The 26,641-nt window shown below is 32.6% G+C and overlaps 1 protein-coding gene across 3 annotated transcripts in view; it reads left to right on the top strand.

The window, feature by feature from the left end:
• Cdh10 (cadherin 10) overlaps positions 1–26,641 on the top strand; it is a 172,586-nt gene that overhangs the window by 137,359 nt on the left and 8,586 nt on the right. For all 3 annotated transcript variants that reach the window (XM_019207452.2, XM_010623791.2, XM_019207454.2), the window contains 4 exons: positions 12,065–12,252; positions 13,967–14,220; positions 17,626–17,762; positions 22,343–22,464. In XM_019207452.2, coding sequence (XP_019062997.1) covers positions 12,065–12,252; positions 13,967–14,220; positions 17,626–17,762; positions 22,343–22,464 — 701 coding nt within the window. The remainder of the gene's footprint in view (positions 1–12,064; positions 12,253–13,966; positions 14,221–17,625; positions 17,763–22,342; positions 22,465–26,641) is intronic.

Below are 26,641 nucleotides of genomic sequence, written 5' to 3'. Positions count from 1 at the left end.
AATTCTTTATTTTGACTTATCTGTTTGCAATGAAGCACATTGCTTAACTAGGATGGGCAAGAATTGATGAAATTCTGAACTAATGCTGAAGAGAAGAGGATTTGAGATCATAGCGTATTTAAGAGTGGGATCTGTAGGATTTAGTAACTAGATCAATACAAGATTTAAGACATAAAAGCTAAAATTATCAATAAAAAAACCTACTTTCAAGCGTTCTACCAGGAGAGTTTGTTTGAAGAGCTCACCGATTCCAGTTTCATTTTAACATTTCAAATGGAGATACGTGTAGAAATGTAGTGTGTTGTAAAAAATAAAAAAATAAAAGCAGTGAAATATGACAATCTGAGGTGCATACTGAGACACATCAGTGTACACCCACATATAAGATCTCAGCTAAATGTTTAGGGTGATAGAACCTATGGAAGTATATGGTCTTGCATGTGTGATAAAATAATGTGTTGAAAGATATCACATAATTCCAGTGGAAACTTGACTAACTCATTTGCATTTAGCATAGTGGGATTTAAAGTCCACTATATATTGTGGTATCATTTAGAATAAATTTGGAAAACACCCCTGGGTAGGTATAGATGTACAAATTAAAAAAAAAAAAAAGCTATACAAATATGCTTTTAGTACACTTTAATTTCAGGTAAGCCATTCTAAAGGGACTGCATAGTTAGTGCATTGTAATATATTTAGCAATGATTAACATAAAATTTATGTTCACTCCCCCTATCTTGAGTACCTTTTATGCTTCCTCACATTGCAATTCTGTGTATCTACACTGATGCCAAGTATCTTGGAGACAGTTTCCAATGAAAGCATCAGATAGAGTCCACAGGCTCTGGGGGTCAAGGGCAGCTCATCTAACTCTGTCCTCTTTGTCATGTTGCAGCCTCCATAGCAAAAACAGGAAACTAGCACATCGTGCAGAATCTCTCTTTCCTCTAATTTAACTTAAATGCCCAAAGCTAATTTAGTGATCATGTCTCAAGCGCTCACAGATTTAGGTTTCTTTCCTTCCTCTGGTGAACGTCTTCAATTTCCAAAGCCTCAGTAGTTTGTCAGTCTCTAGTGTGACTTTCAAATCTCCTCTGTTTTCTCCTAAATGCCCATTTAGCATTGCATAATTTCCTTAACTACTCTGCAGTTGCCTCCAAGGAGCTTTATCTTGTTTTTAATTTCTTCCTGTTAAGCTCATTAAAAAACATCTTTTAAACATTATACAATGGAATGGTTTATAAACGTGCATAATTGCGTCGTTTTTCTTAAAGCAAAGTATTGTTTGAGATTATTATGCAGCACAGAGATGTTTCAATAAGATTACACACAAAGCAAATAAAAAAATTAAACTAATGTTAAATTATTTTGTTGATTCACAAGTGGAGTGTTTTTTATCTCAACTGTGAAAAAATAGAGTTCTTATGTAAATGTGAATGCAAAACAAGGGCTGGGAACAAAGGGAAAGACAAATTATATCTCTTTGAACCTCATTGTTTTTTATCAACAAAATAAAAGAGGAGCTATTTGTTGCTAAGCTCAAAACCTGGAGGTAAGCAATTTCCACTGTTCCTCTCTTTTTTGATTTCTGGATTCTCTTTTTATTGTTGCTGTTCAGGGAAGTCACCTTGTCATATCTCTTACTTTTGTTTTTGTATGTGTTTCCTGCAAATCTCTTATATTGAACTGTAAGATATGTATAAGTGCAGAACACAAATCTACAATATTTTAATATTCAAGTGCAAAAATCCTATGAAGTGACCTGAAATATCAATCTTAAATCCTGAAAAGCCAGCAATTTATCAAGATTATTTGAAATTATTAATAATGACAACGGATTGCAGGAGGTTGTCAATAACAGTTCGAAATGCACTTAAATGGAGGTATATTTTTCTAAATTCTTAGAAAACCTTTAAAATATTTGCTCCTAGATTTTTCCTTTTTCAAAACAGAAATAGCAATTAAATGTCTTTTCACATTCATACCTTGGTGCTTAAGTAGATAACCAAACTAAAAGCACACTCACCAGGAAGAAATATTTATCTGCCCTACACATTCAAGGAAAAGCAGATGATTCAATCTGACACCTGGGAATGAATTTAAAACAACTATAAATTAGAATTGATAGGAAAGCATAGCACATAATTAAAGCTCCATCAACTGTGAGATAAAAAATAAGGAGCATGCAAATAGATGTCTTTTAGGAGAAATTAAACTTAAGATGGGTGACAGGTGCTCCATTGCCTCTGTCAGTGTGTGCATAATAATTTTTGCCCCCTTTCCTGTTCTCCGCTGCTCGCTCTACATAGTAAACACCCTTGGAGAGAGAACAGGCTGGCTCTCAATTAAAGCAATTTTCATTTGCTTGACAAACTGGGAGGCGGCATCTATGCAGTGTACAAAACTTGGAAACAAATGACAAGGTGTCAGTGAGTCACTTTCCATATACTTAAAGTGTGCAGATGCATTTTTTAATATTGAGTGACCCAGTCACCCTTGCCCTAAAATAGTCTTTCAGTATAAATGTATTTCCAATAAGTATTATCAAATTGTACATGTATGGCAAGGAATGATAATACCCTGAATGAATTAATAGCTAAAGTTGTGTGTGCGTACTGCATATGTAACATTATATAAAGCTACTTGGACTACTGGGCAGAATAACAAAATCTATACTGTTTTGGATTAAAAAGCTCAATCTTTCGGTGTTTCAAAAAATATCAAAAGTACTTTCATTCATGTTTTAGGGATACACATAAATGCATATAACTGCCAACAAATTACTAAGGAGAAGATCATTAATGTGGTTATATGAGTACAGGTATAAAATTTGGGCTCATTATAATGTGAACCAGGGCAGAAAAATTACTTACTTGTTTAAATCTTAAAATGTGCTAAGAATTAGTTGGGAACAACCCTAACTCTGATGAAAAGGAAATACATCTTGCAATGAATATTGTTGCTGCACCATTCAAGAACTGAAATGGTACCTACGCTTTCCTATTTGACCAGAGCTAAAAGGGCAACTTCAAAGCACACAGACATTCAGGATCTGAGCATGTATCTATGCATATCAATCAAGCATCCTCAAGAAGTCCAAGACAAAAATACAAAGTGGGAGAACAAGTTCCCAGACATGGTACGGTGAAATCTGTGTGACTATACAATTAATTGAGCAAAGGTGCCTTTTTTTCTTGTTGATCTCCTTTTCTCAGTCTCCTAATGTATTTTAATATGGAGTTTTTTTTGTTTCACTGTGACCTGTTAATCTCTAACATCATAGGAAATTTTTAAAATTTAGTTTTGAAAATTTGTTTTCATTAATATTTGAAATCCATGTCACATATGTATATATGCACTTTTTTAGTCATAGCTCTAAATCCTCAAGGAAACCAACTTTAGACGTTTACCCTTTCTAGCTCATCTAGGGCTGTGACAATTTTTTTACAATAAATTCTTGCCATTTGCTGAGATATTTTATACACTCTATATACTGTGCTCTATTTTTTATTAGTGATCCATCCTTTAACATTTTGTCATTCAATTTGGCAGATCAAAATTCCAGTTCTAGAGCCTTCAGTGCTTACTGTTCAAACATATGTGGACTCCTCTCCACAGTTAGGGACAGATGCCATTAAATATATGTATTATGTGTTTATTTATATGTATATGTTTATAAACTCTTGTTTTGGATATATAACTTAACAGATTTTATATATCCCTATGTCTTGATTTAACTTTATTTTCTCAGAACATAGTCTTTACTAGGTTGCTATAAAAAGCTCAGAGAGACTGTTGAATCTGTCTTCGGTGGGGAATTAAACTTAATTAATATGGTGGCTGCAATGAGCATTGATGGTTCGAAGTAATTTTCTTATCAACATTCGGTGTCATTGCTCAATAAAATTTCTAGGATGAAAATGATACTGTTGCAAGCATCTTGGACATTTTAGTCAAGGTCTTTTTTAAAAAAATACTTACAGTTATATTAGGGTTATTTTTTGTTTGTTTGAGACAGGGTCGTGCTATGTAGTTCAGGCCTTGAACTGACTGTGTAACCAAGTCTGTCCTGGAACTCACAGTGATTCTCCTGCCTCAGCCTTCCATATGCTGAAATTAGTTATTTAAATATATGCATTTTATTTACCCTCCAGTTCACTAATACCCTTGGATGATGTTAATTTTCTGTTAAATCTTTCCATTAGTCTTTAACTTGAAAGATTTTATCTTTAATGTGCAGTTACTGTACTTTGGTCTATATTACATAAACCCTGCCACTTCATATTTTTTACTTTCACATCTATACTCTAGTCAGGCCTTATAAAAACTTACACACATGTGTGTATATATGTGTATGTGCACAACCATTTATATGCATATACTATAGAGGGAGATAAAATGTGTTTATGTACATATATATATATATACATATATGATTATTATGATATATAAATGGGGCAGAAGTATGCATCCCCAAACAAAATAGTATTGAGTGTCTTTTGCTATTTGTAATTTTTTAAAATAGAATCAAAATATTATATTCTGAGACATGTATTTTTTACTTAATAATATGTACTTAATATTCACCTCTATTTTCAGACATGTCTCTGACAATTTTATTTATTATTTTCCATTAAGTTTATTGATACATTTTGAGCAAATAATACAGTTATATTTATCACTGGGATCTTGTACCTTCACATGATGCATCTTGCTTCTTGTTTGTTCCCCATACTCCTGCCCTGCCTCCACCCTCTTTGCCCTTGTGTTTGCAAAAATTTTGTTTCCATTTTTTTCACATTTTCTTTTCTCTCATTTCCTTTCCCCGTCCCTTCCCACTTCCCCACTTCCTCTTCAGCCATTTTCTTCCTCTTTCACTGTCTCAATTATGTCACTTGAACCTTATTTATACTTGTAGTTTTTTCACACCAGAGAAACTATGCGGTATTTACCCAAGTGGGTACTATTTATCGCACTTAAGAGTATAGCCTCAATGTGCATCCCCTCAGCTATAAATGTTTATAGTTTCTCATTCTTTATAGCTAAGTAGTACTCCATTTTATAGAAAAAACACATCTTTATCAAGTCTCTCACAAATTTTATGTCTGTGTTATGTTGAGATATATGAGTACTTACTGATGTATTTATCTGTATGCATATTTTTACACTGGTTTATTTCTCTATTTGCATACTTTTGACATTTGAATTCACTAATCTATTTGTTACTTCCAGGAATGTAAATCTTTTCATATTTTTAATAGTTTAATAGTATACCTTTGGAATACATAACATTTACCTTTCTTATGTGGAGTTAGTTCATGTACATAACACATCTTAATTTATTTTTCATCCAGTTTAGCTTCCTATCCTTCTCCCTTTCCCTTCTGTTCTGTTCATTTCTTAATACCCTTCCACTCATTTTTTCTGTACATGTTTGCAGTACATGATGTTTACATTCATTGTGTGGAGTCAGTGCATGCAAAACAATAATTTTACATGGCATTTCTGCAACTGCATCTTGGAACACATTAGCCATTCTAATATTTAACTTAACAAAACTCTTATATTTTTCTTTTAATACTTTGAGTTGTATCCCTGATATATATTCTATACTTTTTTCTAGTCCTTATCCAAATGTGGCCTTATTTGGAAATAGAATGTTTATAGAGAAAGTTGAGAGAAAATGACATCATCAGAGTTAAATCTGTATTCCATGATATTTTATAATGAAAGACAATTAGAATTAGGGTACACAGATAGACATGGTCAGAGGGAAGCTAATGTGACCACACAGGAGGAAGACAGACCTAACAGAAGACATGCATCTACAAAGCCGAAATACACCAACGATTTCTTGCAAATTTCATAACCTAGAAGAGTCAAGGGAGGATTATTCCTTTGAGGAGTCGACCTGGTTGGACTACGAGTTCTCAGAACATTTCTGTAATAATATATCTGCAATAATAATTGTAATTTCTATAATAATATAACCACTAATTTTCTGGTAATATTTTATGGCAACGCTAGAAAACTAGCACATGCCTAAAGTCACTGTGTCAAATACAATAGCCTTCAGCTCTGTATAATCGTTTCTCTCATACTATATACTTGATTTTATTAGAATTACATTTAGTAAAATTATTAAATGTAAAAAGACACAACACCATCATCCTATTTTGTGCTTGCCTGGATAATATAAAAATATTTCTCTCTATTTATCTTTTTTATTTACGCTATTGCAAGTTATTGTCTATTTATAATTTATCTATTAGACTTTGTGTTTTACGGATCTACGGGCAATCAAAGTTTTGTAACATAGGCACTGAAACTATCTTTGTAACAAATTTTGCTTTCCCTGTGCTGCATTTTATACATGGACTACTTTTTGTTAGGAGTGGGATGATTTATTAGCATTTTATGGTTCATGAATTATCTTGTTTTATAAATCCTTTGATAAATGTTGATCATTATAATACATGCTTGCATGTGTGTTTGTGTTGATTTGTTGTGGGTAAACAACAAAAAAAAACAGACTCAGACATTTCAACTAAAATGTTTCATTGTAAAGCTGTCCATCTGTTTATGGCATGTGTTTATACACATATACATATATGTACAAATATATCTATTTATATGTCTCTCTATACAATGTGTCTGTATGTGTGTATGTACATATTATACAAGCAGACACATGGATTTCTCTATCTCCAACAAGCATTTGACATACTGGCCTATATTTTTATAGGGCTGACTCTATCATTTTCTTCATTTATTACTTTATGGGCTAAGTGAGTATAAATATATTTTCTTTAGAGTATAATATTGCAGCATTATTTGTGTTCCTCACTTTTGGAAGAGGCACTTGAAGGAGAAACATATGAGAGCCAATCAAGAAGTGGCCTCTCAGGTAGCGTGAGTGCAATGACTTTCTTTTCCCTTCACAGATTCTCCCTGAAGCAATTTGAGACATCTGATCCCACTCTCAATATGCTGTGGAGATCAGAAGTGTTTTTTTCTCCTCCTTATAGGTTAAAGTTGTCTATAGTTGTAAAAATATAGGTAGTGCAGGTCATTTACGTCTGTGCTATGAGTATGAAATGTCAAGGGTGGCTGGCATCGAGTTCCCCTGGTACTTAGTGCAGAACTCCTTAAGGCACACTACAGTGGAGACTGTTTGCTTGAGTAAGCACTCTTCACAGAGTTTCCTCACTGTTTCAAGAGGTCATAAAATAAAGATCAATTTTATGAAAAGGGCAAATGTCTTCAGGCCAATGAAAGCTTTGGTTGCCCATTTTTCTATATTTTCTTTTCTCTTTATTTTAGGGATTGTATTATTTTACTATCTTCACATGTACAGTTCTCCTTTGGTAACTCACAACTAATTGCTTTTTCAGTTAAAAAATTGTACTAAATTATCTGACTTACATTGCCAGAAAGCAAACCTGAGTCAGTGTGTTTTAATCAATGAAATCATTGTTTTCTTTTCATTCATCAAATTTACTATCTGTTGGCTTGTAAAAGGAATTGATTGGCTTATTTGCACTTCTTAATGACTGCATTAATCTTTGAGAGCTCAGTTTCTGTATCTGGAAGAGATATCTCCAATTGTTACTCTCTATTGAATCCTTAGACTTAGAAACTGCAAGTTTCCTAGAAGATATATTTCATACAAGTAGAAAAGCAATGGTATTGATCACTAGGGTCTGGGCAATACAATTGTGTATGGAATAGATTTCTATATCTTTTACAGAGACAAAAATTTAAAGCAACCTGGGTAACTATTTGGAAATATGAAATTATAAGACAGGCTTTTCTTTCCCTTTCTTTCCAGAAAAAGTATGAGAAATGGAAACAGTCTTTGTAAATAGGGAAGGGTGGAGTGGGTGAAAGTAGGGCAGGGCTATGGGGAAAAAAATGAGAACCAAGATACATCATGTAAAGGTACAAGATCCCAATGATGAATGTAGTTCTACCGTATACCTAAAAAGTATCAATGCACTTAATGAGAAAAAAGAAGATATTATAAGACAGGCAAAGATAATTAATGTTAGTCTTCCTAGTTGAATAATTTCATTCTTATTGTTATGTAGGATTTCTCTTAATCTGAAGTGTCTTAAATATTGATATTACAAATCACAGTATTTAAAATTTCTCAAGCACTAGCATGCTCAAATATAACATTGTTATTTAAATTTTTGTTAAAGAGATAAAATCAGATTTTTTATTTCATACACAAATATTTAACTTCCTCGTGAATCTCACACATTTACATATTTGAAGCAGACACTTCATTTTCTTTGATTCAGAAGTACTGTGCTATATTTATAATGTTTGATTCTTTCTTTAGTAGAAGAAATCAGAACCATTTGGTTGATTTCAGGTGTTGGACAGAGAACACAAGAATGTTTAATGACTAAGAATGTCTTGGGATATCAGGAACTTACGAAACATACCAAGAATGAAAAGGCATTGAAAGGCACCAATACCAATCTCAAAGTTCTCCCATTGCCCAAATCTGGAAAAATTTGCAAATATAAATAACCATATTTTTATTATAACATGTAGAATATTATAATGGGGAAAACTGGCAGAAACATCTTAAGCATGTGAGCAAATTTCATGGCTTATAAGATAAATTCACATCCTGTCTCCTTGACACAAAATGATACATTCGTAACACACCATTTCTGTGTGGTGTAAAATCCTTCTGTGTGACATCCTTCAGAAAGATATATAAGAATCCAATCATTAAAAAATATTAGGCACACACTCATTTAAAGATGCTAAGTCTAAGCTAACTAGTTGGTAACTGCTGGAATGACAGAGGAAAGGTTTATTTATTTTTTATTCATTCAGAGGATACAGTCCAAGTTCAATGGATTCCATTGTTTTTAGACCTGTGCAATGGTAGCAACGTAATGATGGAAGAGAATAACATTGAAAAGCTCACGTCAGAGAGGGAGAGGGAGAGGGAGAGGGAGAGAATGTGGTAAGGTTGTGGGGGACGAAATATACCCTTCAAAGGCACACTCCCTAGGACTGACTTTCTGCAGTTGGGCCCCATCTTTTGATAGACCACTCAGCTATGATTAATCTTTGATTGGGTTAACATCTTAATGATTCAGTGAACTCTCTGCTTCAGCCCTGAGCATTGTTGTGCAGAGAATCAAGTTCTCAAGATAAGGGTCTTTTGGGGAATTATCTGTATTCAGTATATGGTGCCTAGAAGTTGTAAAGACATCTCAATCAAGTTACTCATCGTGTTTGCATTTATTATGGTAAATGTTTTATACATTTATCATTTTTGTTCAAGTTAACTTTATTTTTTCATTGAGTTTATTGGTACTTTTTAGGTATACAGTACACTTATATTCATCATTGGGATCTTGTACCTTTACATGACAGGTCTTGGTTCTCAGTTTTTCCCCATACCCCTGCCTTTTCTTCACCCGCTTCACCCTTCCCTATTTACAAAACCTTTGTTTCTATTTTATCATTTTCTAATTTTTTTCTTTTCCCTTATTTCATTTCCCTACTCTTCCCACTTCCCCTACACCTTTAGCCCTTTTCTCTGTATTTCACAGTGTCATTTATACCATTTGGTTAACTGATCTTTAATAGAAAGATATTTGCGTGACTACATTTCCTATATGTTAGAAATTTGAAAATAGATAATGATTCTGGAAATTTTAACAGATCAGATTTGTAAGATTTGACAAATCAAATGAAGAATTTAAACATATAGCATTAACAATGAAGTGTTTCAATAGTGATGCCATTTTTAAAATTTTATTAAGGTAACCTTTGCTACAGTATAATAAATCTAGTTTTTGAGGTAATAATTCTAGGAGCTTGAATTTATTTTTTTAAAAGGTCTTTTCTAGATTGGATGATGTCCTACAGTACAAGAATGATGATATAAGTTTATCTTTAAAAGAATAAGAAAATGTTCCCAGGCAGAATTTTATAGGCAAATCTTTCAAAAGGAGAGGAAATCTTTTGAGTGGAAATAAGTAAATGATGCTGGGAAAATATCAAGGAGACAAATGATCTTGAAAAATATTAATGATAATAGAAAAGCACATAGCTAAATTACTGAAGACCAGCCAATAGATGTTTTATTTTACCTTAAATGGACTAGGAGAAGTTAGAAGTTAAAGCTCTGAGTAATTATTGATAGGAAAAGTATTTTCAAATGAAGTAAAATGGATGAAATGTGCTCTGAAAGTCAGTATTAATTAGATCTGTCCAACTATAGTAGTTAGTAGACTAGTGAAGAAGCTTTTAATATCAAATATCCCAATAATTTAACCAATACACAGATATTACAGTATATAGTAGCTACAATACACATTTTTATGGTGCAGAAAATACAATGGTGAAAAAGTTCAAAAAGCCTGTTTGTTTTTGGTTCTCCCGGTTCGCACAAATAAGTAAGGAGATAACGTAATGCCTGGCAGTGACAAGAGGTGGGAAGACAGAGCGTGCTATTTTGATTAGCTTTTTCACAGGATACAAGTGCAAGTTTCTGAGGAGGACACAGTTGAGCAGGCACCTGGAGGAAATGAGCAGAGAAACCACTGTGATGTAGAGGAGCCACTGGGATGTACAGGGCTGAGATGTCTGAGAAGATGGGAGAGACTAGAGTGGATGAGAAGAGAGTGTCACTAAGACAGAAGCCAGGGTATAAGTTGAGAGTTCCCAACACTGTGATGCAAGAGATGGCCAGAGAAAAACATAGAATAAGAAGGTTGACATCCAGTCAACAGTGTGATAAAATTGAATGTTATTTACATATTCGAGGAAATTAGTTCTAAGACAGAGTAGATGCACATGCCTGTATACCCTGTGTTAGTGCCTTTAGTGCTTCCACAAAGTGCCATAAACCAGGCGACCTAAACCATAAAATGTTATTTTATTATAGTTATCTGGGTTAGCATTTGGAGACCACGTTGTCTGCAAATTTATTCCTTCTGAAGTCTTTCTCCTTGGTACTACATAGCCGTTGAAACACTCAGCACATAAATATGTCATTTTCTCACTTTTGGTAAACTGCACAATAATTATGTGAGAGTAAGAACAAAAGAATTTCATGCACAAAAATACCATGAGGAAAATGCATAGGATGACGAAAGAAATTAAGTTTTAAACAGAAACACGGAGAAGTCCAGTTTGATAGAACTATTTCATGGGTGAGACTAAAGGTAAAATATGTTTGGAAAGATATACCTAGACAGTATTGTGATCACCTAAGAGTTCTAGACATTATCATGTATATTAAGGAGAATTACTTATGGTTTATGAGCAAGAAAGTATTATAATCAGAAGTGTGATTCCAGTCGATTAATTTGTCAGAAGTACATTCTTTATGACCACATGCTAAAGCATAAATCTCATTAGCAGTTAAGGTTGTTCATACTGGAAGCACATCTAGGTACAAGGGCCTAGATAAATTTTGTTTGTCAGGATTTACTGTTATCATTTTGACATTATAAAGGGTATCTTCACATTTTTCCCAAAGGCCATCTTTTGTTTCTTTTTGTCATACAAAACAATATGGTTCCTTCATATTTTGGCTGATTTCTTGAGATCTTGTTATATACTTCTCTGCAGCTAACATAAATGTGAAATTGACAAAGTAAAAATATAAAATATTAGAAACAATTGCATTAAAATCCCTGTACATCCTGTGATTGGTTGTGATTATATATATATATATATATATATATATATATTAAACACACTTATGTACAGACTGAATTCTGATGAGATCTGTGAAAGTGATTCTAGAAAACAAGCTCATTTTTAAAACCATAATTTCTAACATTGTTAGAGGCTAGCACTTATTATTCACATTAATGTGCTTAGACAAAAGTTCTCAAAATTCCATTTATTTGCTTTTAGTCTTTAATTATAACCACAATAGGTATATTCCACTTTTAAAATAAATACGTAATTTAGAGTTTAAATTTCAGAATACTCTCTCACAGTTAACTTTTGGATATTCTATTGATAAATCACTTTTTTCATCTCTCTCTACTCTTTGCTTTGTTTCCAATAGATACTATGCACCTTCGAGTACTAGAATCCTCGCCTGTGGGCACAGCTGTTGGAAGTGTAAAAGCAATGGATGCAGACACTGGGAAAAACGCTGAAGTAGAATACCGAATTATTGATGGAGATGGGACTGACATGTTTGACATAATAACTGAGAAGGACACACAGGAGGGCATCATAACTATAAAAAAGGTGCACAGCTTCTGCAGAAATAAGTGTCTGTGTGAAGAGATTTCATTATGGAGCATGCACTTTCTTTTAACAGACAGATCACCATCATGTTTAAATGTAATTTATATTATGCACAATTAGGAGGATATGAAGCCACAGTTCCTTAGCCATTCTGTTTCTGTTGAGTGAAACATGAAAACTGAGATTTTTACAAAATTTCAAAATTAATATATGTATAATTATATTTCTGAGCCATGTTAATAAAAATTAAGAGCACTGTGGTCTTTAAAATAGTTAATAGCTAATAATGATAATGTATCATCACAGTTGGAGGCTTAAAAAGTAGCAGGCTGCCCAGATGTGTGAAGCAATAATTAGAGTTTCTAATAAAAAGAGACAGAATGAATTGGAACACAATTTAATTGGTCACATTTTCCCTTCTGCTATATAAATTAAACTTTTCTGCTAACATATGTTCAGTGGTATAATTTAAAGGTAACTAGTTTTTTTAATTGTAGAGTCAGTGCCATCATTGCAAGAAAAAAAAATAAGGCACATTGAAATTCAGGTCCTAAAAAAATGCCATGCATACATCAACCACCCAGGTGCTGGACAATAATAAAAGTGTCCCAAAATTCTTTTGCAAGGCACATGGTAAAGACAAATACTGACCTGAAATGGAACAGCAGAGTCTGAAGCACCTCTTGGCTTTTTTGTGATCAGGAAGCAGCAGTAATACAAATAGAGTCCAGAGCTTCTCAGATAGGCTCATAAAATTGCAATCAAAATTTTCTTTCTCTAATAGTAAACCATATCTTTTAGAGTGAGTGTGAAGTGAGGGACTTGAATTTATACTTGTGACAGTTAAGCTATATTGATATTTAAAGTCCTTTTCTTCTTGTATAATATATCCTAATTACCAAATCTGTATAAATTTTTTTCTCATTCTTTCTTTTTCTTCAGTGTTTCATTTAATTATTGAAATTTTTGTGGCTTCAAATCTCATAAAACTTAAATAATAGTATAAGCCCATTACATATGACATAATTTTAAAATAGCTGACAATTTTTTCCTCGTTGTGTTTATTGGTGTATTTTAGGTGTACAGTGCAGTTGCATTGATTATAGGGATCTTCAACCTTTACATGACAGGTCTTGGTTCTCATTTCTTCCCCTTGTACCTGCCCTCCCTTCACCCGCTCCTTCCCTCCCTATTTGCAAACATTAAAACAGCTGACAATTTTTTAAATGGCTGAATTTTAAATTAGAAAAATTTTATTATCAGCCAGGGATTTGGCCAATGGTCCTGCTGCCTACTTTGTAAATGCAAGGTCCCAAGTTCAATACCTGGTACAAAAAAATAATAATAATTAATGCCAATACTTCAGCACACACACACACACACACACACACACACACACACACTAAAACACTATGTGATCTACCATCTATCATCAGTTGTGAGATAATCTTTACTATCATCTGAATTTTTTCCAAAAATTAAAGTCTCACTTCCCTATATTCTAAAGTATTACATGTTATACATAAAAATAGATAAAAAGTTGAATACTAGATATTATGTAAACACAGGTTATTATTTGTACAACTTTTTCTTATTTATAACTAATGAACAACTTGGGAGAACTTTACCAGAATTTTAAAAATTGTTGTAACTTTGAATGAACATAATATCCAATGTCTTTCACTCTAATTCGCTGATGTATTTCTTCATACAGCCACTTGACTATGAGAGCCGAAGACTTTATACTTTAAAGGTTGAAGCAGAAAACACCCATGTGGACCCACGCTTTTATTACCTAGGACCATTCAAAGATACCACTATTGTGAAAATCTCTATAGAAGATGCAGATGAGCCCCCTGCTTTTAGCAGATCCTCCTATCTGTTTGAGGTTCATGAAGACATTGAAGTGGGCACAATTATTGGCACTGTAATGGCCAGGGACCCGGATTCTGCTTCCAGCCCTATTAGGTAATCATGCCTGCTTTGATATGAAAAGGGAGGGAACTGAAATGCTTATAGACAGTGAAGTTTTACTTAAAGCATTTAACACACCAAAGCATACAGGAGACTCTCAGAGGTAAGTACAATGTTGAAGACAAATCATCTCTGGGCCAGGGATTTAGCTCAGTGGTCCTGCTGTCTGCCTCACAAGAGGAAGAACCCAAGTTCAATCCTTAGTAGCCCCCCACAAAAAAGACAAATCATCTCTGTTTTGGGACAGGGTTTAAAAAAGTTTAAAATTTGTTTGTTCTTATCTGTCCTTTAGGCTGAAACCTGTTTTGTATCATTTGTTTCTGCCCAAATATTATTTGTTGTTCTCATCCTGGGGACATAGTAAGGACATTTTGTTGTTTGTGCATTTACAGTTTAGCCAAATCATTATATTTGTGCTCCTTAAGTTATTAAGCATGTGTTATTTAATATGTGAAGTCAAGAAAGTCTATAACATTTAAAAATGTAGCTGGAATACTCCAGGGCAGTTCTATTACGATTTTAGAAACTCCACTTACAATTCTACAATGAAAGACAAGACCTGTTTCCCCTCATTTTTGTCTTTTTTATTTAACTATATAAAAAATTCTAGATTTCTAGATAGAACAAAGTCACTTCTACAGTTTTCTCTTTTCTTGCTTATAGCAACCTAAAATGTGTGAGATTTGATACACATATCTAAAAATGAGAAAGAGTTAATGTTTTCATTATCATTTGCACTAAAACATCTATATTCAATATTCACTATGAAAGTGAATGTTTAATCTGTTAGTCCATCATGTCTTCTAGGTAGAATCGGTTACCTTGAGCTCAGTGGGGTGATTTTGTTTCTATATTAGCCTGTGAAGAATCAGTTCAAATGTTTCTGCAATTTCTGAGTGTATCCATAGGTTCATGCAGATACATAATGTATAGAACCTTCAATTTTATGTCATGGATCTCCAGCTAGAGTGAATTTAGAAATTCTGTGGATTATGCCACTCTCCAAGGAAAGTCGTATAGTAAAGTTTATATATATATATATATACATATGTATGTATATATATGCATAATTTAAGTATTTTTTTGAAAATCGTGTTTTCATATGAATAAACAGCATCATAGTTTACTTATTGGCAGAGGAATAGCGTACGTGATAATCACAGAACGCTCCCATCTGCCAGCAGGACTTACCCATAAATGTCTCCTCCCTTATCCATTTATCTTCTTCTAAACTGCCTCAACCTTTGCATCTTTTCTTTGGAGGGTTCTAAATTACCAGTATACTTGTTTAAAATTTCTCACTAAATGCTTACCATGCATGTTCTTGGCAGAACTAACTTGCTTCTGCGAGTTGTATTCTGGACCTTTCATTCCTAAAGAATTAAAATAGCTTTAGTAGTGCAATGGATTTATTCAATGGCTCCTACTGGATATTTTATAAATTGTGTGATACATTGCAAGTGTTAAGGCAGAAATCAAAGATATTACTTAGATTATGTATCATGGAAATGATTTTTAAATAAAAATGAGTTAGAACACTTAATTTGCCAGAAAATAATTAGAAAATATAAACAAACTGTTAGTAATGTTTAAAGAAAAGAGCAATTATCTCAAAGATAGTGTCACGTAATCCTCTGTCTTCTGACAGAGCAGTTCTGTCTTCTTTATACTGAAATACAACAAATAATTAAGAAAAAACAAACAGAAAACACGTTTTGGAAAGTCACCGATGTGTGATATCATAGGCTGTGTATTAATTTACATATTGCAAAATTAATGTTACATTTCTTTTTAAAAATTTGAAAATAATTGACAAATAAAATCATACATATTTAAAATACAATATGTAGAATGATTACTGTCAGGCTAGTTCACACATCCGTCACCTCACATACTTCTAGCAGCTCTTTCTGCCGCTTAGAAATAGAATCTCAAAAAATACTCATAAACAAAAAGATGAATGCGTTTTAATACCATAGATAAATTGAAACAGTTAAGCACACACAAATCTAGACAATTTCCTTTCATTACACATTAATGACTTATTAAAAATAAAAAATTGGCAGAATGTCACATAAAATATTTTGTGACTTGCTTAATGGAGTGCAGTATGCACCTTTTCACCTCAGTATATTCTTGTCTAAATCCTTGTGTCATATTTTGTACAGAAATAAAGGAACCCACTTGTCAAAATACTATAGAATAAATTGCTTTTTGTTTTATTAGTGGGATATTTGTAGATCATCATATCTCATATTCACATGCATCTGAAGAATTTCCCTTTCTTTTGGGGAGGAATATTCATTATGAAGATCAATTAATCAAATAAATTAAATCATATTCTCTGATCTCCTACTGGAATATGGTAGTAGATATACTACAATGGTGGATTTGGTATTTTTATGCTTAGTTCCTGCTTTAAGTTTGTGATAAAACAAATTCCAAATAGATTGTGATCGAGATGGGTGCTATATTGTACTTCAGTTTGAAAACAAGCACAACTAGAAAGAGGAAGGAAAAGTAATGTTGAAACTTTGAGAAATAAACTAATTTGATATAAATTTGGTTCAATTTGAGATAAATTTATGACTTATTTCAGATGTAGATATATAATAGTTTGATTTATTTACTAATGGTATATTATGTATTTTAACAAAGTTATCCCAACTGTATCAATCATATTGATAAATCTTGTTACACTTTGGAAGGATATATAATAAAATTTATGTAATTAATTTGCTTCATAGATGTAAAAGTATATCTGAAGTTTATTTGATACAAGTGTAGGCATTTTTCCCAGAAATGAACTCCTTTACTAGATTTCTCCTTAAAAATACATATTCTGTAATATTACATGTCATTAAAATGCTGAAACTACATGAATATACCATAACTTATGAAGCAACCAAGATAATGCCCAATTAGCTTGATGAAATTAAATTTGTCTCCATTATTATCATGAAAGACTAATCTACTGAGATTGATCTTTTGCAATAAATATTTGTAGTAACTCAGCAAATTCCTTAATTATCAAACAGTCAGTTGATAATGTAATCATATATAAACTTTGTGCTATGTTATGGCCAAATATATCAGTTAATTGACTATATATGACTTTAGACAGTGAGTTATACACATATATATCATATATGAATATATAATATATGGATATAAATGTATATAAATGACTTAGGGAGACTAGCATTTGAACGCAGAATAGATTGCCAAGTTTGTAGAATGTGAGTGGATGTCCCCCAAAATCTTATGAAACTGATTATTTTCTGTACTAGTATTATTTTCTGTAATTAATAATTTTATATGTCTTTGCATTTTAACATTTTCTCTTGTAAATCATCACTAATATTGTCATGTTTTTTTTTTCTTTCCCTGGATGTTCAGATTTTCTTTGGATCGCCATACCGACCTTGACAGAATATTTAACATACACTCTGGAAATGGATCACTTTATACATCAAAACCACTTGATCGAGAGCTGTCTCAATGGCACAATCTTACTGTTATAGCTGCTGAAATCAGTAAGATATATTTTATGTATAGAATATATATTTATATACGTTTACATTTTCATTTTGTTTATTTTTAATTTCATTTATTTGGACACTTATAGGTTTTATTTCCTGTTTAAAATGATCAGTTTTCAATGCTTATATAAATTATTTTAATTTAAAATTGTAAGAGCCTTCTCAAAAGCCTATAATATTTCTTTTTATTTCCTCTTTTTTTTCCTGTTTAATGTAATGAGGGATAACTACAGGTATGGCATGGGGGAAAAAAGGTTACACCTGCTCTCATGGCTTTTGGGGCTGGCTTGAAAATTAAATTGACATTAACACAGATTAACAGGAGACGGGATTTGTTTTATGTAAAAGAGGAAGCTACTAAAAAATGAAAACCCCCAAATTTGGCAAATCTATATATTTTATACTGCTATAAACAAGGAGAGGTGGTGGTGAAAACTATTTAAAGATATTTTTATACAGAATTTAACTTAAATTGCCTGTCCAAGTATTAAAAATATTATCCTTCTCATAATATGACAGGGTATTTTTTCATATAAAGATTTTATCATCTGTGTTCCGGAGGAAAAGAGGGCAAGTCAGGGTGCCTTTTGTCCACCTGCTATTTTTTTTAATGTCTTTAACTAAAAACAATCCATATGTCAAAGTGGAATATTTTGGCGTGTTACATTCTACCATCCTTTAATATTTGTAAGTCTATATCTGACCTTATGTAGTTAGAATGTACTAAAATATTCAGATTTGAGAACACATTAAATGTATCTTGTGTCCCATGGACACTAAGGATAAGAATCTATGGTAATTGTTGAATATAAATATATCACTAAATTTTAACAACTACATAAGAATTTACTCTTTGTTCTTCATAGATGAGAAAATCTAAGTATGCATCTGTAATAGCAGTAAAATTGTTTTCTGTTGTCAGTATTTTTATTAGCCTCCTTTAAGTGAGGTGGACCTAAGGCCTTAGGGGCATTACTAACTTATCAAACCATACTTCCAGAAATAGTAAATTGAGAGTTGAAACCAGTTATTCCATCTTAAAATTCAGTACTTAACTGTACATGGGATTTATAAAAGTTTATCCAATGAAAGGCTGGCACAGCTAGGGTTCAAAACCACATCTTCCTTGAACTGTAAAAAGTACTCAGCCACACAGAATGGCCTGGGTCTTTGTAATGCCCACTATCAAGTTAAAATTTCTAGAGGTTTGTTAAAAATAAAATCATTAAGATATTTGAGATGACAACATCAAAGCTGTTAAAAGTGATTCATTTAGTGCCGGAAGCCTGGGTAACAGGTCAAATCACAGGTCCATGTGCATGCAAATCTTTTCAAGGTTTCTAATCCCATGCTGGGGCATATATATATGAAGTAGAGCAAATTGAAATATTTTTAAGTGAAGCCTCCATTTGGGAATGAGTCATGGTGAAAAATTAAGTCCATATATTCCATATCTGAAATACTAAGCTAAATCTACAAACGGGTATGAAGGCCAATAAGTAATTATTCCAGATTTTTGGCAGGCAAAACATCCAGGCTGAATCATACCATTCTCAGAGGATAAAAGGAGTCTAGGCAGAACAGAAGCAATCTATTCAAAACTTCAAGCTGAACTAGATCTGGTTTTCTATAACCAATGTGACTGGGAAATACTGATAAACTCCAAAGATCCAGTTTTATCATACATATAAATGGTTGCATCTTTTAAGGCTAAGTAATGAGTTTTTCTTTAAAAAAGTATTTTTTTCTTTAAGAAAAGCTGGTCTTTCTGAATTTGAATCCGTAACCCCATATTTAGATGAGTAAGATACCACCCAATCTGTCCATATTTTACAATCAAAATTGTTTGTGTTTGTGCCAAGTTCAAGATCCTTCTTCAAGCGGAATGAGCTTGGAATCACATTTTCCATTTCAGATACTTGAGGAATTTAACCTGTAAAGCTAGTTGAAATAATTATGAGTCTTTGAAAAGCTAAGTCAATTGCATATTTTAAGGAACTAAATCTATTTTTTGCCCTTAAAATGAAATCAATCCGTGAAGCAACAGTCAGAAATGCCTACCTGCCAAGCAGTCAGGGAGGCTCCCATTATGTTGTTCTGGGGAATAAATGCCAATAAGGGAGAGGGACAACAACATACAAGGAATTGTTTTTACTAGTCTTTAAGCACTAATCTTATGGTAGCTTTACCACACACCAAACCCTAAGCAGGACATAATGGTGTCTGAATGTACTTACCGGTGCATTTCCAAGTCTTGCCTAGAACAGTTTAATTCTGCATTCCACAGTAATATATCACAGAATGTGGCAAATACTATCTGGTACAAGTAATTCTTTAATGCATTATACCAAGGAAAATTTATCCTTTTCCTAAGCAATATTATTAAATGTCATGTGGAGAAGAAAGGCTCTAAAATTAAGGCCACGATTGTGATTTAATAATAAGCTTGTGATTTGAGAACATATTTGTTTGGAACAGTTAACACCTTCCTTTTAACTATGTCTGAAAACTTATCTCCAATTATTTCAGTACATTCTGAAGATTGTAGAGTAAAATCTATGACTGAGGGATTCCATTATCTATGCCTAGTTCTTTGCTGGTGAAAAATCTTGCCTTCCACATGTAGAAAATTTCCATTATTTGAAAGCCTTGGGTTTCTAGAGAATGATTGAAGTTTTCCACCCTTGGGAGGCACAGCACAGTCTGTGACATATAGGAATGGCCTTCCTTTAGGGCATATATTTTAAGATCCTTTATTGCAGGTACACTTACTGTCACAGTACAATTTCCTTGAAGGACTTTGAGGTGGACTCATGTGGTAAATATATGCCACCTGCTATTCAACATGATTCTTCTTTGGAATGCTTTATACTTTTATTTATACATGAGCTGCAGCATCTGTCAGCATAAAAAGATTAGTGTGAGCACTGTTTTTTCAATAGGTGACTCCAGGCCCAATTGCTTTTACAAAGCACATTCATCCTTGTGGATTTAGCTTGATTTGAAGAGCCTTAAGTTATTGGAGAGGAGCTAGAGAATCTTCATATTGTGTTGGGAAGGCTCTATCAATGCAGTATGTTGGGCGTGAAGCTTTTCTCTCTTGTCTTTTGTGATATGGTAATAAAGTGAATTGCTACCGACAAGGTTTATTTTTATGTCAAGACTTTATATTGGAAATATTTTGCTTATGTTCACTAAGATAAATGTATGGGGGTTAAAAGTTCTTCTACAAATTATTGTATAAGCGTGTTCTCCCGCTCTTCTCCATAACAACAAGTACATAGATTTACCTGTGAATATTATGTTTCTGGGTACCAGCAAATAGTCCAGCAATTAGAAGGAGAAGAGAGTAATGGAACAGCACTTCTAATTTCTCTTTCCCTCTTATTTCTTCTTCATATACCCTTACTTACACCCACGTAAATTATGGGGGTGCTAAAGTTAGCGTGTGCTCCTGAGTAGAATAAGGTGAAGAAGATCGCAAACAAAATGACAATGATAACATGCACGATGCACCGAGTAACAATCTCCAAACTGATACTTTGCAAAGAACTTTTCCGGCCTTAACTCACCATGTTTCCCCAATAATTCTGTGAGATCAGGCCCATTTTGATGCATAAGAAGTAAACCGAGGCACTGGAAAGATGTAAATTTGACAAAGTCACAGTGTTGGACTTGAGAATCAAAGCAGCTCAGTTGGACTCCAGGATCTAGACAGTGGCAGCAGAAGAGTACCCAGCGCAGCTTAGAACCTGTAAATTTAATACATGTGCATTAAGACAGAAGTAAGGCTTAAGAGGAGGGCGAAGACGGGCCACGCATTTTAAGTATCTCTTTTTTTTTTTTTTTTTTTTAATTGAGTTTATTGGTACATTTAGGGATACAGTACAGTTACATTCATTGTTGGGATCATGTACCTTTACATGGCAAGTCTTGATTCTCATTTTTTTCCCCTTACCTCTGCCCTCCCTTCACCCCCTCCTCCCCTTTTTGAAAAGATGAACGGAATGTGAGTATTCTTCAAGTGGATTTATAGCCGTATTGTTTTTCTTTATAATATGTCAGCCTTGCTGAAGGTTTGAAGTGCCTGCTAGCCTACCAACTCTTGTACATCCTTTTAAAGAAATGCCAGTTTCATTATTTTAATAACAACACAATTACATGGAGGAGATAGATTCTTTTTAAACCATGGGATGCACACTATTTGTATATGGTAACTTTTTAAAAATTGTATTTGTAATGTATGTAAATAAAATTAAGTAGTCTCATAAATTTCACAAGGGTAAAAAGTATCCATAGCATATGACAGCTAATATCATTTAATAAGATTCCTAAAGTTGCTATTGATTTCTTTGTTTTTAGCAAATTGTCTCCTTTCTCCTAGTATTAACATTTATTTTTAAATTAATACATATAAACATTTAGTTTTTCAGTACATGCAGTGATTTTCTTTATTGGATTTGCTCATTTTGTTAGATTGAATACAAGCTTCTTTGTATCTGCAAAATTCCTACATAAATTAAATTCGATGAACAAACATGTCTCGCTAAATAAAATTTTCTTTTCCATTCTAGACAATCCTAAAGAGACAACTCGTGTGGCTGTTTTTGTGAGAATTCTGGATGTTAATGACAATGCCCCACAGTTTGCTGTGTTTTATGACACCTTTGTATGTGAAAACGCTAGACCAGGACAGGTGAGCAACTACAGCGTTAACCGCCCAGGACAATTTTAAGTATCAGTTAAAGTTTCTTTCATAATGTAAAGAGGAATGATTAAACAGGTAAACAAATATATAGAGAAAATTATATCTTTAAAAAGTGACTGCTGTATTTAAGTTGAAAATATTTTAAATAACAGTAGACCAGAAGCATAGTTTCTGTGTAAATCATAATGTGGAGAGAATATATTATCACTGGCACAGAAGTTGAGTTATAAGAAATGACATTCACTGAAGACAGAAGGAAAATGATAAAAGATGAAAATAATCAAAGAGTATTATTTGCATGTACGTATATGGAAAAATAAAGCCCACCCTTTGCATAGCTAATATGCATTAAAATAATAAATAAAGTACTTTGTTAACTGTAAAGAAAAACTAAGAAGAGAAATAATGTTAACTTTCCAAACTTTCAATAACAAAAACAAAGAAGGACCTTACTTGCTGTGGCATTAGACACATATTGATGTAGGGGAGTGAAAGTGGGAGTTGGGATTGATCCAAATGTACGGGGTAAGGAAAAGAATCAATATTCATACGTATGCAAATATCTTTTGAACAAAGGCCTTCAAATTTGATCTTTGCTTTTCAGAATTATAGCAGCACAGGAAATGCTTAATGACTCAGTTTTCATCCTTTAAAACATTCTTCCTACATCACTTTTGTTTATAATTATTTATAACTTTTCCTCAATGGACTCATTTTGTTGTTTGAAAAGCTCCAGTCTATAAGGCTGAAAGAAATGCTCTTAATTGGTTTGAGTGCTATCTTCACAGAAGGAGGCTGCATGTTATAAATAATAATTGGGAATCAAATCTGTTTTATTAAAGAAAGAGAAGCCATTGCAAAACTTTATTGTTTTGATATCATTCGATGCTTATAAACATCAATGTCATTGCTACATTCTTATGCAAATTATATTGTGCTGTAACTCAGATTCTCTCCTTTGAAGACTCTAACAAGAATTCAATGGCCTGTCCATTGTTTGAGATGGTAAAATTGCTGCAATTGGATTTTTTTTTCCTACTTAAAAAAATGTTATGGTAATGTTTAATTCAGAATACTTAAATGACTTAGCTGCTTCCAGCTTCCTTTTTAATGAAACAGTGACTACCCTAAAAATACCATGCCAGATAGTCCTCTGTTTGGCAGGCTCAGCGTGATATAAGTTAAAATCTTTATTGTAAGACATAAATTACTCACTCTGTTACTACTGCATATATTGACCCTCTATGACTATTCTTTTCCACTTTCAAGAGATACCTTTTCACAGTATCTGAATTACTATGAACATAGATTTATAAATGTGCTCAAAATATAAAAAAAAGAAGAATTCTGTTTGTTTTTGTATGTGTTTTTTGTTGTTAACTATAGTCTGCTCAATAATGACTTTATGCTTGCTGGGCATTTAAAAGATTCCTGGCGTACTAAAATAAATATTAAAATGAAAGATGATTTTTAAAAAGACAGTTCAACTATCTTAACCAACTTGATAAGTAGGATGTGATTAATACTTCTTATCTAACTGGCTGCATGGGCATGAGTCTCCCATACTAGTTATTTTTATTAAGAACTGTTTGTTGTAACTTTGGTCTCAATAGCTAAAACATGCTTTTTTCTACTCAGTGTTGCACATTAAATAACAGAACTCTAGGTTATGACATCCAAACAGACCAAGTCAAAGTGGTAATTGATAGACTTCTTCATAGCTTCCTTTGTGAAATTCTCTTCTTAGCTTGGTCACCCCTCCTCCTAGGGAAACAGGAACGTATTAATATTTCTAAGAATGCTTCAATTATTTATAGAGTATCTCAGTCCAACCAATACTGCTGCAAATTAAGTGCTTTCTAAGTAGCACTTAGAACAACAACATAGGGAATAATTCCACTCATTTTGTGTGTGAACAAATTATTAAGACAGAAATAAAACTAACTGCCATGCCCTCCTCTTTTGTATTCCTTCGCCTTGCAGAGTTTTTGCTGCTGCTGCTGAGTTGTTGTTGTTGTTGTTTGCTCTGAGCATAGAAGATATTTTCCCCTTGGGAAGGACACAATTTAGAGCCGATGTAATATTAATTGTCCTCTCTTTGGCCTAAACATGGCTACTGAATTCCACAACCTTCCATCTCAGAGAACCAGGGAACCTTGAAAGGGAGAAAAAGGAGGGCTGCCTCTTTTTCTTTTCTTCCATCCCCTTCTTTTATCTCCATTCTACTTTGGGCAATAATATATATTTTTATAATGTCTTGTTTATTGGGAGAAAAATCACCTCTTGATCTTACAGAATGTTTCCCTAGGAGTCATCTCTGGGGAGATGTCACTATATCTATTGTTCGATAACATCTTAGCATCTTATCAGACCAAATATCAATTAGTACAATATAGCAAAGCTAACAGCAACTAAGCGTTCATCAAACCAAAGCATCCCATGCATATTTTCCACAGAACAATATTTTATTGTTTTCCTGACAACTAAAAATGGGGCACTTCATCAGATCAAAGGGAATGTTTGTTATCAATAAATCTCCTAGTCTTGCCACAGAAAAAGTTAGTATATAATGACGAACTCATATATCTTAAATCCATTCGTCATTTCTCTTTTGATTATAGTGCAATCATTGAAACAGCACACATGTTCAAAAATATATAAAAATATAAACTAAATATTTTATTACTAGGAAGATAAACTAGAAAAACTTAATTTATATCTGTTCTTCATGTGCTGAAAATGAATATTGCATATCCCCAGGATATATCTGTTTCAAAATTTTGGCAGACCATTTCACTGGAGATGGGTTAAAATGAATTTGACTCCCAATAGAAATAATACAGTGAGTGACTACAGAGAGAGCCTGGGGAAATGGTTTTCATTACTGTTTGTTTGTCCACATCTGATTTCTATTGAAATGCTTTATGGCACATTTATCAAAATGAGAGAATTAGGATATTGAATCTATGTTTGAAAGTAAGAAGATAGGAGGATTGAGAAATAAATTTTGGATATGAAGAAGGTGGACACTCAAAGAAAAAAAATTCTCATCTTGTAAAGGAGGTGTCCTCATTTGCAGAAGTCTGGTACTCAAGTATATTCTAATATGGTTGAGATTCTTCAACATGTGATTCTATTTTCTTTGTAACATTAATATAAGTTTAACTTATTACTTGTATATCTAATGAAAATGCATCAATGAACTATAAACAATAATGGAACAATATCTGATTAAAATACATTTATTAAGGTTTATACACTTGTATTAATAATTCTTATACATATAAGTAAAGGCATAAAAATTTGACCTCAGAAGTGTTTGTTTGAACTCTAATAAACGTGTATTGTAATTTGTAATTATTTTCATAAATGTTTGCTTTGAAATATGAAATTTTAAATTTTAGAAGACCCTTAGTTCTATTTTTAAGCTTCTGCCAATTTGGTGCCTATATGTGTATTACCATATTAATCTTAATGACTAAGAATTTCTATTAATCTTCATGTTTTGATGTTATTTTACATATGCCATTTTCTCTCTTCAAATCACTCTCATAAATCACAATTTAAAAAAGAAACCCCTAGTATATATGATAAACATGAATTAGTCAGGAAACATTCTGGCAGTAATAACTCTAAAGTAGTATTAATTATTATTATTTTGACATTTTCTCTTTAATATATGTTACATTTTTATAATTATTGGTCCATTTTCTTATTACAATTACATTTTTCTTATTATTAAAGTTTAGTAAAGGATTGTTTAAAACTTAAAATAATTCAAATTTTTAAAAATTTTTTCTTGATTATTACTAGACAATAAATATATCTTTGAATGGTTAATTATATTTCATATATTGATTTGAATAAATTATTAGAATTGCAGTTTAGCAGGCTAATATTTTAAATCTATCACATTTTATTGTTATAAATTTGAGAAAAGTAATTCAATACAGAATTATTATAATGGTTGCCTTCAGTTTTCTAATTATTTTACCTAATTTTTACATGATTTTCCTAATGTCTTAAATCAGTAACAACTCAGCAACAAATACTTTCATCTGATACCCACAAATTATTAAATTGAGTTAATAAAACAGGAATGTATTCCTCTTAGTTAAACATAGCTTGACCATTTAAAAGACATATATGTGTGTGTGTGTGTGTG

Source organism: Fukomys damarensis, unplaced genomic scaffold (assembly GCF_012274545.1).
Source record: "Fukomys damarensis isolate Sample0158 unplaced genomic scaffold, DMR_v1.0_HiC HiC_scaffold_1, whole genome shotgun sequence".
Classification (NCBI taxonomy): domain Eukaryota; kingdom Metazoa; phylum Chordata; class Mammalia; order Rodentia; family Bathyergidae; genus Fukomys; species Fukomys damarensis.
Note: the sequence above shows the minus strand (reverse complement) of the source record. Positions and strands in the feature narration are given on the sequence as shown.